This window comes from Lepisma saccharinum, chromosome 5, assembly GCF_977018435.1.
Source record: "Lepisma saccharinum chromosome 5, izLepSacc3.1, whole genome shotgun sequence".
Lineage (NCBI taxonomy): Eukaryota > Metazoa > Arthropoda > Insecta > Zygentoma > Lepismatidae > Lepisma > Lepisma saccharinum.
Genome location: NC_139233.1, coordinates 33,489,170 through 33,505,003, shown reverse-complemented (window position 1 = coordinate 33,505,003; position 15,834 = coordinate 33,489,170). Strand labels below are relative to the sequence as shown.

The following is a 15,834-nucleotide window of genomic DNA, read 5'->3' as shown; positions in this document are numbered from 1 at the left end:
TGATTTTTGAGAAACGAAGATAAAGGAATAATAACAGTTAATCTTAGTTTGTTTCTTGGCTGAATCATTGTTATGATTGTGATTATAATTCACAGCGAATAAACACAAGTTCAACTATTAGCACTTCATTTAAATTGTTGAAATACGCTATTTTTGCCTAAGATTTTCAAGGTAACAAGAAAGCAAACATTGACCTTTGTAATATAAAATATAAAGGTTTATTTTTTACATGTTGGATCGAATTTACAAGATGTAAAAATGTGAAGAAATGACTAGAAACTAAAATTTGTCTTCAGTGCAGAAATCACCTCCAATCATGATGAAATTCCTGTAAAAAGAATACATTTTAATGGACGGTTATCAGATCAATGATATCTAGTTTGTTATGTATTTCTTTATTTAACATCATGAAACTAAATTATCAGTTCATCCAACACTGACATTAAATATGGCTATATATGTAGACTGAACGTAATGCTTTTGCTTTAAATCAGTTTTATCACTATCTGAAATTGATATGTTGAATTTCCTAACTTCTGCAAATATGTGTCGAGTATGTACGTATACTACATACTTCATTAATTCTTGCAGCTACATTCGCAACACCAAGAAATAAGAATTGTTGGTATTACTTCATAGTTATTGCACTAACATGACACCTTGAACGTGACATACCATTTGAGCAAGAACCAACAAACAAGATAACCTATCACTCACAGTAAGACACTTCGCTTCTTACGATACGTTGCACACATTTTGTGGTTCGTTTCTACTAGACATGCCACGTGTAAGGTGACATGGTTGGATTTATCCACGATGAACGTAATATCAATTTTCTTTGCTTATGTTATGTACGATAGTGAAGAATTGCAGTTTAATAATATGTTGTGCAGTAACTAATGTATATTCCGAATATCATGCGAATGACAATGAAATTCAGCATACGAAATTAGAAATTTATTTAAGAAGGTCTAATCTAAGATGCTTATTACATAAATATATACTCTCATAATTTTAATATACAGCTGTTTGAATGCTGTTAGTAACAACAATGTTTAATATATCCGTCTTGAAATGACAGCTACATAAGAGATTTCCCATATACATTTTCTTGAGTGTAATATAGACACACAATATTTTCCACGGTGGAAGCGTAAGACATACAATAACGTTTGTGTACGGGAGTGAATTTTAAACGGTAGTTTTATGTATTTTACTAATTTGTAACAGCTTTCAAGCGTCTACATCTAACTTTTGTTATACCATCAAAATTCTGAAAAACATGTATTCACATTTGAATCAGAGTAATTGATTGATTGATTTGTTCTATTTGATTTCGCTTCTCTGCCACTATTAGCAATCGCGAAGATGAAGAAGAATGGTGATAAGATGAAATTGATGAAATGACAATCACAAAGACACACGAACTAAACACAAACAACCAAAGCCACACACAGATTTATAGTGCAAACTGCAGTCCAGGGTGTACTATATAGAATAGAACAAAGATAAAGTAACATATTATTGCTGCAGGAAAAGCTTGTCGACACTATTCAGGTTATACACAGTCTAGAACCACTGTACCAGCCTCATTGGCTCACGTTCTCACGTTCGAAATCTCCGAGTCCAAATCGCCACCAAGGCATAAGTTCTTCAGTGAAATGGGGTACATGAAATGTGCTCCCATAAGGAATAGAACATACGTATGATGTGTCCCTCGATTGCATTTGCTACGATCTCTGAGCCAAGAGCATAGCTTCATATCAGTATCTCTCTGCATCAATATAGAGCGAAATTCTTAATTACTTTCTAAAGTGGCCTTCACTGCTTCTTCTCTTCCTTCTTCTCTTCTTTCTTCTCTTCTTTCTTCTCTTCTTTCTTCTCCTCCTTCTTGTGTTCGTGCTTTTCTTCCTTCTTGTGGTGGATGTGGTGGTGCTGCTCGTAGTGTTTGTGTTCATGGACGTGGTCGTGGTGGTGGTGGTACGGGTGCTTGTGGTAGAAGTGCTTCGGGTGGTGCTCGATGTGTTTCTTCTCCTCTTTCCTGAAACAGAAACAGAAATTAAATTTTAATCTTTCAAAGTTGATAACCAATGATGTAGGTTATATCTCCCTCTCTAAAAGTTTATTAAGTATAAAAAGCCATTTAAAATATCACAAGTATAACATTTACAAGCAATCCCTACAAGAAATGTCTGACACATTATTATCAGACCTATTTGAAAGCATCTAAGGATAATGAAACATTCAAAGCAGTAATTTCAATAAGCATCATGTACCAAAGAAATATTTAAAATTTGCAAACATTAAACACATTTAACAATATACATTTCATATAGCTCCAAAGAATAGAAAAGCAGTAAACGAATTAACTTACTTTTCTTCTTTCTTTTCACCAGCCAACGCCAAAGCGATAACTCCGAGAAGAAGAGCGAACAGGAACTAAAGAAGAAAAATAATTGTAGTAATTCAATAAGAAATATAACTGCAGCATCAAGGAAATAACATACGTTAAATTTTTTTTTCTACGTGATTTCTTAATAAATAACTAATTACTAAATTGAATATTTTTTTCTTAATTTTTAACAAATATCCCGTCTATGTCACGATCACAACAGTGATAGGATAAGTTGTATAATTTTTTACATATCCTTAGTTGCATATGTTACGAACTACAAAAGTATCAAAAATACAAATGAAGAAAAGAAGTAATACTACAAGACAGAGAGGATTTATTTCTGTCACAAAATCAGTAATGTAGACCTACATAGATATTAACGAGAAGATTGTAAAATACAAACAAAACAATTGGAAATTCTAAAAGAGGGTAAGAAAATGAATGAATACTGAAGGGCATTAAAACAATCATGCAAATATGATGTAGACAATGTAAAATGTACTGTATCATAATAATGCTGCAAATATAATAATTCCATTACTTAGAATTAGAGAAAAGTAAGGAAATTGTATTGTTATATATTTAACATAACCAATATCTAATAGAACGGTGAGAAATTATCAATGCGTGAAACATGTAAACCAAATGGTTACGTATTCACCACAATAAACTGCTTGAAATATACGTTATAAATTCAATAAGCTGAAATTAAATGAAAGCTTTTCTGAAATACTATTCTGTTGTTATGCTCTAGCGATGCCGATAGTTACCAATAAACAATTAGTTTGGAAGTTAAGTAGCATAATAAAATAAATAAGAGTATAAGAAAAATCACAGATAAATATTTGTAACAACTACATATAAAATAGCAAAAATTAAAATCAGATAGCAGTAGTGTGCAAATTCATTTAATACAGTTAAAGTATAGTTACATAAAATATCAGATACTGTAATAACAAGTAGGTAGAATTTCAAAATTAAACCAATAATAAGTTTATATGTAAAGAACTTGCGACAGCGTTATAGTAGTGCAGAAGCAATCTCGAATGTTAGAGTTAACAAGTAGACGAGGTTCGAGATAGATTAACAAGCAACGAATCGGATTGAGAGAGAGAGGAAATGCAATTATTGAATGGACTGCTGCAATTACTTGACAGGAAAGTAAGAAGTAAGTGAGTCATGAAAGGTGTAACTGATTGATACAAGAGTGAGGATGTACATTACCAAAGTCTTTGGACTCATCTTGCTTAAGAGAAGGTTATCGAGGTGTTTGAGTGAAGAAGGAGAACTGCCTTGTACTACGGAGGAAGACGTTCTTTTATACTTGATTTTCGCGTATTCATTCTCCGACTGACATTGTGTTCTCTAATTACAATAATGAGGTTCTGTTGGAGTACACATTGAACGAACACGTGATGCGCACGACTTGGGAATTTAATTACTGTTTCAATTGACGCCATCGGCTTCGAGGATTTACAAACCGATAACCGGATACCAATAGGAATACTTGCAAACTTCACGGTTTCCAGCTTCGTGTAGGTGGACAACCTTTCTAAACTTTCATGCTGTTGCAGTTACCCCTAACAGTTGTACATCGTGCAGATTATGCTGTGATACCTGGAACATTATCACGCTTGTATCACAGGTTTCATTATAAACTGTGCAACAATGGGTGTTTATTTAAATCGATGTGTGCCCGCTTGTAACAATACATTTGCTTTTCCTGATACCGTTGTTTGGTTAGGAAATGTATTTATTTGTTTAATCTCATCCTTATTTGTATTTCAAGTCACGTACGTGGAAATAACAAACAATGTAGCAAATTGATTGAAAGAAACTGCCTAAGTAGAACTGTACTGCTCTTTAAATAAATTCTTGTAAGGATTGCTTTAGACGGAAGCATTTTCTTTTGTATTTTTGCTAGCATAAATGCTTAAAAAATCTTTTTCAATATGATACACTACTTTTATACGGAATCATTCCATGTAGCAGCAGTATTTGCGATTGCGATGCGAAACGTGCAGAATACATTAGATAATATATATATATATATAGCTACAGCACGAAAGGTACACCGAGTTACATGGTTTCGTTTAATGACTAATAAATTTAAAGAGGAAGAGTTTTAATTTAAGGTAGCATATGCTGTTTTATTAATGAGTTATCGAGTAAACAAACTGAAACTCTACAAAGTGTTTGTAATGTTAAGTATCCAACAACCTCTCCTATACATAGGGAAATTTCTCTTTATGAACAAGTACCAGTTTACAATTGAAGCAATGAATGTTTTCTGCCAAACGTATACTGTATTGTGATATAAAGTATATATTTAAGCAGCACCATTGATGGGAACCTTGGTATGAACTATTTTTTCCTCTCGGTTGAATTGACTTTTAAAAATGTGAAGTGATGCATTGTTTACATCGCACTCAACCGCCGTCACAACTGCACTTGTGACGTACACCTCGCTTGCAATTGTCGAGATGGTTCGAAAATTAGGGCGGATTCTCTGTGTGAAATATCCCATGCAATATTCTATGGCACAAATGCTACAAGATTTCTTCACTTTACACGGTACTTTCTATAGTAGCAGAATGGTCAAGGAAAGTACTTTCGTCTAAAGCGTGTCATTCTGACTAGAAGCGCTACCATTTGAGGGCATGGATTGGCTGTTGTCCTCCACGAAATAGCCTCTGCCCACTTCCATCCAAATACCTTACACATTTTCGGAATGCTATGTAGTGTAAGAAGAATCTTCACTCACTGAACAATAAAGGGATACAAAAATCTGAGAAGCAGAGGAAAAGAGATAAAGAAAGATAGGTGCGGAACAGGATGAAATGAAAGAAATAGATACCAGAACAGGAAGATTAAAAATTGCAAGGATAATAGAAGGGTAAATTGAAAGAAAGGAACAAGGTACACGTGGCAACAGAGGGGGGGGGGGGTTCGCTTCGGAAAAATCTTCGTCCAGCCCACGCCCCACTCGCCCTAAGCCAGAAATTCTCTTATGACGCCACTGCTTCGAACATAGTTCTTAGTAACTGTGATGGATTCAATTTCCGTTGTACGAAACCGAATAACTTGCATCGTTGTCAGTTAATTGCCGTTAAATAAATATAGTCCAGGATTGCAACAGTCATGAATTTCTAGCATCGTGTTCAAAAAAATGTGCAGAACAACATATCCCAAGTTGACACTAATTAGTGGTACGGATACCGCCACCATATCTCAAAAATGGCATTGAAAATAGTTTTCTACATGCATCTCGTGCGGTGTACGAGGTGACCTTATGGTAAGACACCCAAAAATCAACTTCGCTCCACATAGTACATCCCGGTAATCCTTATTGCAGGGCAACGAGACTCTGACGTCTGAACCTACGGCCAGAATAATCCTCTGTAGGACCTCTTGTTTTCCTGTGTTTGTCCTTGTGTGTGCTGAGTGCCTCTTAACAGCCTCAGCTTTTAATCTAGGTAATAAATTTTAGTCCTCAGAGATAGTATAGTTTTAGTTCTTGTTTAATAGTGAATGAATAAATTAATTTTAAAAATTGAGTGAGTAGGTTTTAACAGACATTTCATTGTTTGGTGCGTGTTCTCATTTTTTTTAGTTACGTGACGGGCAAAAATATTCTATGTGCTGATATGCCCATAATAACAAATCAATCAATCAATCATCTACAAATGGTTTCATGTTTGTGAATTTTTCGTGTGTGGGTTACCCAAATCGTACAGATTAATGAATTTACTTCCTCTTCAGGACTAATCTTCAGTTTGAAAACCGTAAGAACTAGAATGTTTCCCCAGGGAGAGTATATGGCAGAGTTTTCCACGATTGTTAACCACAACAATGAAACCGGGTATGTTTTGCAGGAAGTATCCACGTGCTATTTCTTGTATCGTGACGGAGAAGCCAACGGGTTGTAATAACAACTTACACGTGCGAAAAGGCAAGTAAGGTGTAATTATCTCAGTCGAAATAGCAAGGTAATGTGAGTAGAGGAGGGAAAGGACAGAAGACTACATTAGCGCAGGGGAGAGGCAAATTTTCCACACGGCGGATAGGTCTTTTTTATTTTCAAAATCTCCTTCATTCCTTCTAACCAAAAGATTCAATACCATTTCCTGTAAAGAGAGGTATGTTTTAAGTAATCATAGCAGCTAGGAAATTCTACATACATGGTCGCCCGCAATGGTGGTGGAGGGAGCACTTGCTCTCTTGAGATATCTGGAAAATTTAATGCATAAGTTACAGGAATTAACTGCCATGCCCAACAAGATAACGAGAGAACGTTTTAACCAGAGACATTAGAATCATGTTGATTGCCGTAGCCCGTGAGGTACCAGGCTAAAATATTTGGTCCCGACAGGATTGGGAGGGAAAGCTGTATAATCAAGACATTCGGAACTTAAAGAAATACCAATGAAATTTTCCGACACGGTGATAATCTCAAATTCTACACAGTATTTCTCCCTCAAGGATTTTTTTTCACTTTGCTAATTTGAAGAAATCTCAGACACATTTAGTGCAGAAAATACCAGGAATTAACCACTTTAAATAAGATCCTTTGGAATTTCTCGACCTTTTTCGATCCCGAAAAGTCTGTTTGATATCTGCGAATTGTGAAAAAGTACAATAAGACAAAGCAACTTATGTATTTTATGGAAAGAAAGCAAGGCGAATCCACTCAGAGTGCCTGTAGACATAAAACACGGAGCAAGGAAACTTTCCACACTACAACGTACACTATTCCATAGGCTACCGAATCAGTTCAATATCATCTCAAACGAAATAGATATATTCACTTCATATTCATTTTTTTTATCACCAACATAGAAAAAATTGTACATACTGTAAGTAATGCTTTTGTGAAACTGATCTTTTTACCTTGGTATTGTTTTGGCTTGTTTATTTTTGTTTATTTTATGTTATCCTTTTTTGTGTTTTTAATCTTATTCTATTGTTTTACTGTTGTTTCTTCCTGGTTTAAAATGGCTTCTGCTGTACTGGAATTTCAATAAATAAATAAATAAATAAATATACTGTAGAGATATGGAGACCATTAAACCGAGAAAACCTCGTCATGTTAATATTCACACTTGTTTATTTCCTGAACTTGTCCGACCAGCGAGTGATCCCAAGAATGCGCTAACTTGTAACTTCCGTAAAACAAGGAACTGGAAAGGCAAACGCGTGGATCTAAACAGGATCTACCGCGTTTGAAAGGTTTAACAACCTTTCGACGCCTAGAATGATAAAAGCAAGCTCCGTCCCGGAGCTCGCTCTCTTTTGATTCTGACACTCATCGACGCTACATGGATAATTAGTCCGATACTTTACAACACATTACACTGCTGAACTACGACGAGTTACCGCTGCCTAGCATGCTACAAGGCGCAAGGGATTGCTCGGTTTGGTGAGCTGAGGGTCGCTGGATAGAACCTTGGAACTGTCACGATTCGGTCTGCGAGAAGCATCAGGACAAGACATCACACACATCTACCAGGTATGAACAAGCGTGAATAACCTTACACCAACTTTCCATATCTCTACCCTCCTAACGGAGCAGGTTCAGCCATCAGATATTATCAAGCTCTACCTAAATGTTTAAATGAAACTTCCCTGTGACCTCTCAAAGCCCAGGTAAAACGGGCTTACAACATGGTGGAGGTGCTTCAGGCTCTTTTTTTGCAATTAAGTACCCTCCTGTACGAATTGCTTTATATTAAATTATTCTCTCCCCCCCTCCCTCCCACTTTGGGAGCATTTTTAAAGAAATTTTTTAGTAATTCCAATTCATACTCCCGCAGTACGCTTAAGATGCGTCAGACCCAGTGACAATTATGTGTATTACCCTATGGACAACAACCCCTCTTTTTCTTTTATGCCGAGCCCCCCCCCCTTTTTCAACAAAATCTAGTTCTTCTGCATAACATGTATTCAAGCATCATTCACACAGGAATGAGAACACTTGCTTATACTTATTTGACCAGCGATATATTAATGACATAAATAACTGTATGCCCATACTTTCATTTGTTCTTTGGTCAGCACGACGAACCTTCGTTTATGAATACGTCACAGATAGCGTTGCACGAACACCTAGATTCCTCCCTCGACCAAATCATAGAGTTAGCAACTGCAATCACGGCAAATCCAATAAATTCACGACCTTTATCCCCAATTCCCTCCCCTCCACTAACACGGTTAAGGTCTGCTAATAGAAATTACCCTCAATTTGTCCTTGGACTAGCAACACCCGACAGAAACCGACCCCAACCCTTGGCGAGTACCCCGGCTCCCGTTTCAACTTCCTCTAACACTGTCAATAGTTCTGGTAACGTAGCTGTACAAATTTCCACCACTAACATGGCCACCCCAATCCCAACTGCGTTGTACCCGGCACCATTTAGCGGAAATGACCCTAAGCACATTGACTCATTTTTCCTCAAGTTTCAAAATGTAGCACACGCCGCAGGATGGTCGGAAGCTAAGCGTAAAGAGATGTTACCTTTATTTTTGACGGACACCGCTTTATCTTATTTTCATGACATACAGAAACGACCCAATTTTGTAGACTTGACATACACCCATATCAAAGACGAGCTAAGTACGCTATTTAAGCGATCATACCTATCAGCAGATCCTGTACAGATAATACTCCAAAGAAAGCAAATGATAACCGAACCCATCCATACCTATGTTATTGCTAAGAAGGCATTAGTCCAGCAATACTTCCCGAACGCCACTGAAGAACAAACTCTCTCTTACATCATCACGGGACTGCGAGCCAAATACATTGGCTGTTTAACCAACAAGCATTTTGCCAGAACAGAAGAATTAATTGCCCACCTACAGAATTTCGAACGCCAGCAGTCATTAATTAATTCCCGTATGTTGGAAGAGAAATTGGAAATAGATCAGGCAATCGCTCAGACGAGCTTGCCCCAGACATTCAACCCGTCACCACTTCACAGCTGTTCGCATGCACAGGTCTATTCCCCCCTCCCCAGTAATCCACTCAACCCGAATCAGCAGTTTGTACCATACAACCAGTGTCCATCTCCTTTTCTCCCACCATCGACTCATCAAGTGCAAAGTCTACAGTCCAATCCGGCTCCCGTAAATAATTCCCACACAGTGTATCAAGGAATGTATCATGTACCGAGTTCTGATAGTGCCCGCTGCGCGGCGACACCAGCCGTAGCCAGAGTGGAACACGCTCAAAATGCTACCTCTGGTGATGAAATAAACAAACTCTCGTCACAAATGTCGAGCATGTCTCTCTTTTCGAACGAACAGATGAATGCAAGTTCTCTTTTTAGTTTTTGTTCAAATGTGTTGGAATTTGCGAAAACGGCTAATCAAAACGCACAGAACAGAGATTTCAACAAGGGGAATAATAAGTCCTCTTCCTACAGAAATAATAATAATCATAGAGCTAATCACAGAGGTAACTTTCGGTCGAACTCACGAGGCCAGTTCAGAGGTAATAGTAACAAGAGGTTTCAACGTCGAGATCAGGCTAATCGCGACGATGCAAATACCTCAGCCTGCAGGTTTTGCGGTCGTTATAATCACGAGAGCGACAACTGCTTTTACAAGCCACAACGAGACAGTGATTTAAACTAAAATCGTCTTCGACTTGCAGGAACGAAATCGAAGATAATACCAGATTAGATAAAGTTCCTATAATTGATAGAAATGGCCTATATTTTATCAATAGTAGCATACAAGGCAAACAGGTAGATTTTCTTATTGACGTGGGTTCCCAAATCTCAATTTATCCTTCCCACCTTCTCCCTACTGAAAGAAAAACATACAAGGTACAATCCACAATCCAAGGTGTGTCCGGATCGAAACTGAGTGTGTCTGAAATTGTAGTTCTTCCTATCATAATTGGAAAGCGTAAATATTCGCACCCATTTAGAATAGTAGATTCAACTAATGTCCCTCCCCTTTTAGGAAATGACTTTTTACGAACGCAGAGGTGCGAAATGTCGTTAAAAGACAATACAATAACTCTTTATCATTTAGGACGTACTCCAGATTATAGTATTTTAAGATCAAAGTACAAGACTCACCAGCTGTCGCATGACATATTTACCCAAATTGAAAATGTAAATGTGTATGAGGGAAAAGCTACCCTTTCAAACACAGTTCAGTTAAGTCCACGAACAGAAACTTATATCAATTTGAACATCACCACTACGACACCTAACACCCCTAAGCCTGTACTTTTTACCCCATCTGCTTCCCTTATGGCCCAGCATCCAGTAGTCCTTCCCAATGATACAGTAAACACTCAGTCACCTGTAATTCCCAAAGACAACCCTATAGAAAAGACTAATCTTGACAAGAAAGATGATGATGATGACTTATTCTTTCATCAAGTATTTCATGCACAAGCAGCAGATTTTGATATTAGTTCAGAACAACGTAAAGACCCCTATTTTAGAGACATTATTAATGTTTTAGAAAACAAAGACAAACCTAGTAATCCTAAACTAGAAAAGCTTTCGTATTCTTATGTACTCAAAAATGGAGTCTTATACAGGACTAATAGAATCAAAACTGGTAATAGGGATAGACTTTGTATTCCTCATGCATTAAGAAATCAAGTTTTCGATCTTATTCATGCACACAAAATGAATGGAAGTCACCAAGGTGCTCAAAAGACATATAATTTAATGCTTATGCGTTACTTTTTCCCCAATATGAAGAAATTTGTGTACGATAAGGTTAGACATTGCATCCCTTGTCAGATTTCAAAGAAACCACAAGGTTCTAAACCACATACCCTGCAAACATTTCAACCAGCCCAAATTCCTTTCCAACGAATTCATATTGACGTATGTGGTCCTTTAGTCTCTTCAAAAACGCACAAATACAAATATTTCCTATCAGTAGTCGATAGTTGTACAAGATATGTAATTACAGCTCCTTTGGCTAATCACGATGCACAAAACATAGCAACAGCTTTAGTTGAGAAAGTCTTTTTAGTCCATGGCATCCCGGAAACGATCTATTTAGATCGTTCAACACCCAATTCAAGTTTACTCTTACGAGAGTTAGCTAATATTACAGGCGTACAACTAAAATATGTAGATACTTGTGCCCATTTCACGAATGGATTAGTTGAAAGTTCATTTAGTTACTTGAAGAAAGTTATGAGAGTCTTTGTGTTAGAAAAGAAGGATTCATGGTGTGACTATTTAGCTAGCGCAGCGTTCAGTCAGAACGTTACAATCCATTCTGGATCACTCCAGAGCCCGTATTTTACTTTGTTTGGCTACAACCCCAGGATCTTAGCTGACGCAGTCCTTCCTTCGACCCCCGACAATGTTTCCCAGACGAACGCACAGAGACTTGAACTCCTGACTTCCATACGTAAGACAGCACATGACAACCTGCATAAGCGTTACGAACAGCAGAAAAAGTACGCAGAGCGCACTTCTAGGCAAATACAGTACTCACCAGGACAACATGTATGGATTCTAGATGCCACTCCAACTCCAGGCGTGTCAAAAGCCTTTGCGTCCTCTTATAAGTACAAAGGAACTATTCTTCGCAAAGTTAACGAGAATTCCTACGAAGTAACTTTCATCGACGGCAGAAGTAAACAAAAGACTGACACTATTACTACTTCTAGACTCAAAGCCCGCTACGACTAGTGCCATAAAAACCCCACTAACATTCATTAACACGCCACTCCGTTGTCACTCGCTTTAGCCTCCTCGCTCCTCGTTGCGTACATTGCACATGCTAGCATCCCATGATCCAGCATTTTCTCACGCTCATCGACTCCCCTCCCCCCTCTTTCCACTTCCAGTGCTCGCACTGCATTTCTGCGTTAGAACGAACTCATTTTTATTTTTAATACAACATGGTTATTTTTATTTTTAACAAGATCAGGATTATAGAATGCTATCTCAATCGTCGGAACATTTATAATACATCTCTTGCCTAATAATTTTTTTTTACAGATATTTTAATGTTATTTTATAATTTGCGATTAAACGCATAGTAATAGTCAGAACATATCACTTAGCTGATTTGACTAATAAGTACTTAGTGTGTTTATGATCCTAACTAGCAAATATTTTTTTCCCCCATTTGCTGGTACATATACGCTCAAATGAAGAAAAAAGTACACAGAAATAAAGAACGAATGAACTAAGATAGAACAAGATCAATGATTTAAAGAACAAATGAACTGCGTAGAACTTGCTTGAACTTTTGGCTTTTTGGCCATATCAATTTTTTTTATTTACGCTCAGGTGTAACGCGAACTGCTTCTTTGAAAGCTGCAATGCACTAAATATGTTAATAAAGCATATAATAAATATAGGCCTAGGCAAATGTTTCCACTCTCTCCTTTAATATTGATAGCATACAACATGGTATAGCTCATATCCCATGAAATTACAATCTACTGTATTTTTCAACGAACTCTTACACAAATCTATTACTTACTCTTTTTCACTTCTTTTTCATTTTTTTTTATTAGCAGCGAATCGAAGGCGCTTAAACCTTTGTCCACAAGACACGTAAAATTCTTGCAATTGCTTTTATAAACGACATTTACACATATTACAGAAGGAAATGTCTCGTAATCACTTAGTTCGTTCTATTATCGCTGAATTCCCCTTTCTTTTCTCATTTCATTCCCGGCTAAGCCGACTATTCTAACTTCCCCCCCCCCCATTCCCCCCCGGCGAACTTTCCTTACAACATGGAATTATTCCACCTACTTCCCCCCCGTTGCCCCGGCGAACTTTTCTTCAGGTAAACCTGTTAATCATAAACAGGCCCCCTTAAAACTCTACATCATATAAGCAACAACGCCCCTTCGCCGTCATTCAAATTAGATATTCCCTCCCCTCCCCCCCAAAATAATTCACCAGTTTTAACTGAAAGTCCCTTTTCAATCGATTTTATAACCCGTCATCATTTATTGTAACCCTGCTCCACTACCTTTTGCTTTTTCCTAATTTTTCCCTTTTTGCGCTTGTTTCATTTTTTCATCGCCACGGATGCTACCGGACCCATGACGACCACTGGCTTGTACCATCGAGCGACAGACCTAGGCTCATCGCAGAGACCAACGACGATTTTGTGGAGTTCCAGCCCCAACAAGGACCCGTTCCCGTCTGGACCCCATGGCTGAATTTTCCATCTTCCAAGCCGCGATGCAGAACTGGAGCTTTTTACCCAGGACGTTTCTTGCCCCGAAGCGCCATCGCAAATTTGACTTCCAGAAGGCCCCTCCCACTGAGTGCATCCTGCTCTTGTTTCCTGACGGCATATGATGCATATGTTATTTTTCATCGGCTAAAAGTGTTCCGGTGCGCAGCTACTTCAACTACCGTAGGGCACACGCTATTAGTACGCACGCATGTCCATTACAGTGCCAAAGTTTGTGCCCATGGGTACTGCCCATACTGGATTAGAGATACGTCTCTTTCTTTTGTGTTTTTTTTTTATCGTCAGCTGCACAGAACGTCCAGCCTATGGCGGCATGCAGTTTACAGAGTTGCCATAGGTAACATACCTCAAGGCTCCGCCCAGCATCGTGTATGTTCCGCCGAGTGTACTTTGAACTCAGCAAACAGTAAATACAACCGCTTGCGGTTCCCGGCGTTTCTTCACACTGTGCTGACATGTGTTTTTTTTTTTTTTTATTCTCGTGTTGTCATCATTCATTCAAAACTGGTTCAGTGTCACACTTATGTAATTATTTTTATCCATGCCTCAAGACTTAGTTAATTGTGCTTGTACTTTTTGAGTTTATAAGAGGCTATGACCTACAATTTAATTTTTTTTATTATTCTACGTGTTTTATTTTTTTTTTTCTCAACGGTGTTTGGTGCCACGATATGATATGACTATTCTGGTGATTTCAATTTTTTTTTACGGTGATGTGATTCTTCTACTGATTGGTTTACTGTATTGGTTTTCTACGAGTTTTGATACGTTAATAAATCATAATTTTTAAATATAACCTACTCCGGACGAGGTAGTCGACCATCACAGAGTGGTTCGATTATTTCAACAAGGGGAATGTAGAGATATGGAGACCATTAAACCGAGAAAACCTCGTCATGTTAATATTCACACTTGTTTATTTCCTGAACTTGTCCGACCAGCGAGTGATCCCAAGAATGCGCTAACTTGTAACTTCCGTAAAACAAGGAACTGGAAAGGCAAACGCGTGGATCTAAACAGGATCTACCGCGTTTGAAAGGTTTAACAACCTTTCGACGCCTAGAATGATAAAAGCAAGCTCCGTCCCGGAGCTCGCTCTCTTTTGATTCTGACACTCATCGACGCTACATGGATAATTAGTCCGATACTTTACAACACATTACACTGCTGAACTACGACGAGTTACCGCTGCCTAGCATGCTACAAGGCGCAAGGGATTGCTCGGTTTGGTGAGCTGAGGGTCGCTGGATAGAACCTTGGAACTGTCACGATTCGGTCTGCGAGAAGCATCAGGACAAGACATCACACACATCTACCAGGTATGAACAAGCGTGAATAACCTTACACCAACTTTCCATATCTCTACCCTCCTAACGGAGCAGGTTCAGCCATCAAATATTATCAAGCTCTACCTAAATGTTTAAATGAAACTTCCCTGTGACCTCAGAGCCCAGGTAAAACGGGCTTACAACAATATAGTGGACTCAAGTCAGAACTTGTCAACAACGCCAAAGTACACTATGTGGAAGAAAGTCATTGGTTACCTCGGTTTCAACTCTGAAAGGAACTCCTCATGGAAAAGAGAGTACAGACGGATATACGGCAGCAGGAGGCTTCTCAGATCATTCGCTGATAAAACGACGGAAAGGAAATGGCTCAGCATCTTTGAAAGAGGGATGATAGGAGGCTGCTCTATAGGAGGCATGACTGTTTCGACCAAGACACTTCGCAAGGAGGTCTATGCGTTCGGTTATCATGGTCGAGCCGCTGCCCACAAGCCCCTCATAACAGAAAAACAATAAACGGCAGAGATTACGCGGGTGTAAAGAGCTGAGAAACTGGACGGTGGAGCAATGGCGGAAAGTCCTATTGAGCGATGAATCACGCTTCACACTGTTTCGATCAGATGGGAGAGTGTGGGTATGGCGATTACCCGGAGAACGTCTGTTACCCGAGTGTGTAGTGCCCACAGTGAAATATGGTGTTGGCGGCATCATGTTCTGGGGTTGTTTCAGCTGGCATTGCGTGGGTCCACTGGTACCGGTGTATGGTCACATGACGTCTGCGTCCTACCGAGATATTCTCGACAACTCCATGCTCCCCACGTTGTGGCGTTTCTATGGAATCGAAGGATACGTGTTCCAGGACGATAATGCGACTTGTCATGTTTCCAGGGCTACCATAGGGTGGTATGCAGAAAATAACGTCACCCGACTGGATTGGCCTGC

At 38.6% G+C, this 15,834-nt stretch overlaps 1 protein-coding gene across 2 annotated transcripts; it reads right to left on the bottom strand.

Moving 5' to 3' along the window:
- Positions 1-211: 211 nt before the first annotated feature.
- On the bottom strand, positions 212-3,674 carry LOC145988304 (uncharacterized). 2 transcript variants are annotated; one of them, XM_083123168.1, is made up of 4 exons: positions 3,620-3,674; positions 2,375-2,439; positions 1,807-2,041; positions 212-328 (listed from the first exon to the last, which is right to left on the bottom strand). In XM_083123168.1, exons 1-3 carry the CDS (start codon positions 3,635-3,637, stop codon positions 1,822-1,824), a joined length of 303 nt encoding a protein of 100 aa, XP_082979294.1. In that variant the 5' UTR covers positions 3,638-3,674; the 3' UTR covers positions 212-328; positions 1,807-1,821. The 2 variants fall into 2 exon arrangements, with proteins under 2 accessions (XP_082979294.1, XP_082979293.1); XM_083123167.1 differs by lacking the exon at positions 212-328 and having other exon boundaries at positions 891-2,041.
- Between the last annotated feature and the right edge of the window lie 12,160 nt (positions 3,675-15,834).

Bases quoted from the DNA above. Each gene is read 5' to 3' on its own strand.
- LOC145988304 (XM_083123168.1), bottom strand. The intron at 2,042-2,374 runs GTAAGTTAATTC...TTTCTGTTTCAG, and splicing joins GGTGAAAAGAAAGAAGAAAA to GAAAGAGGAGAAGAAACACA.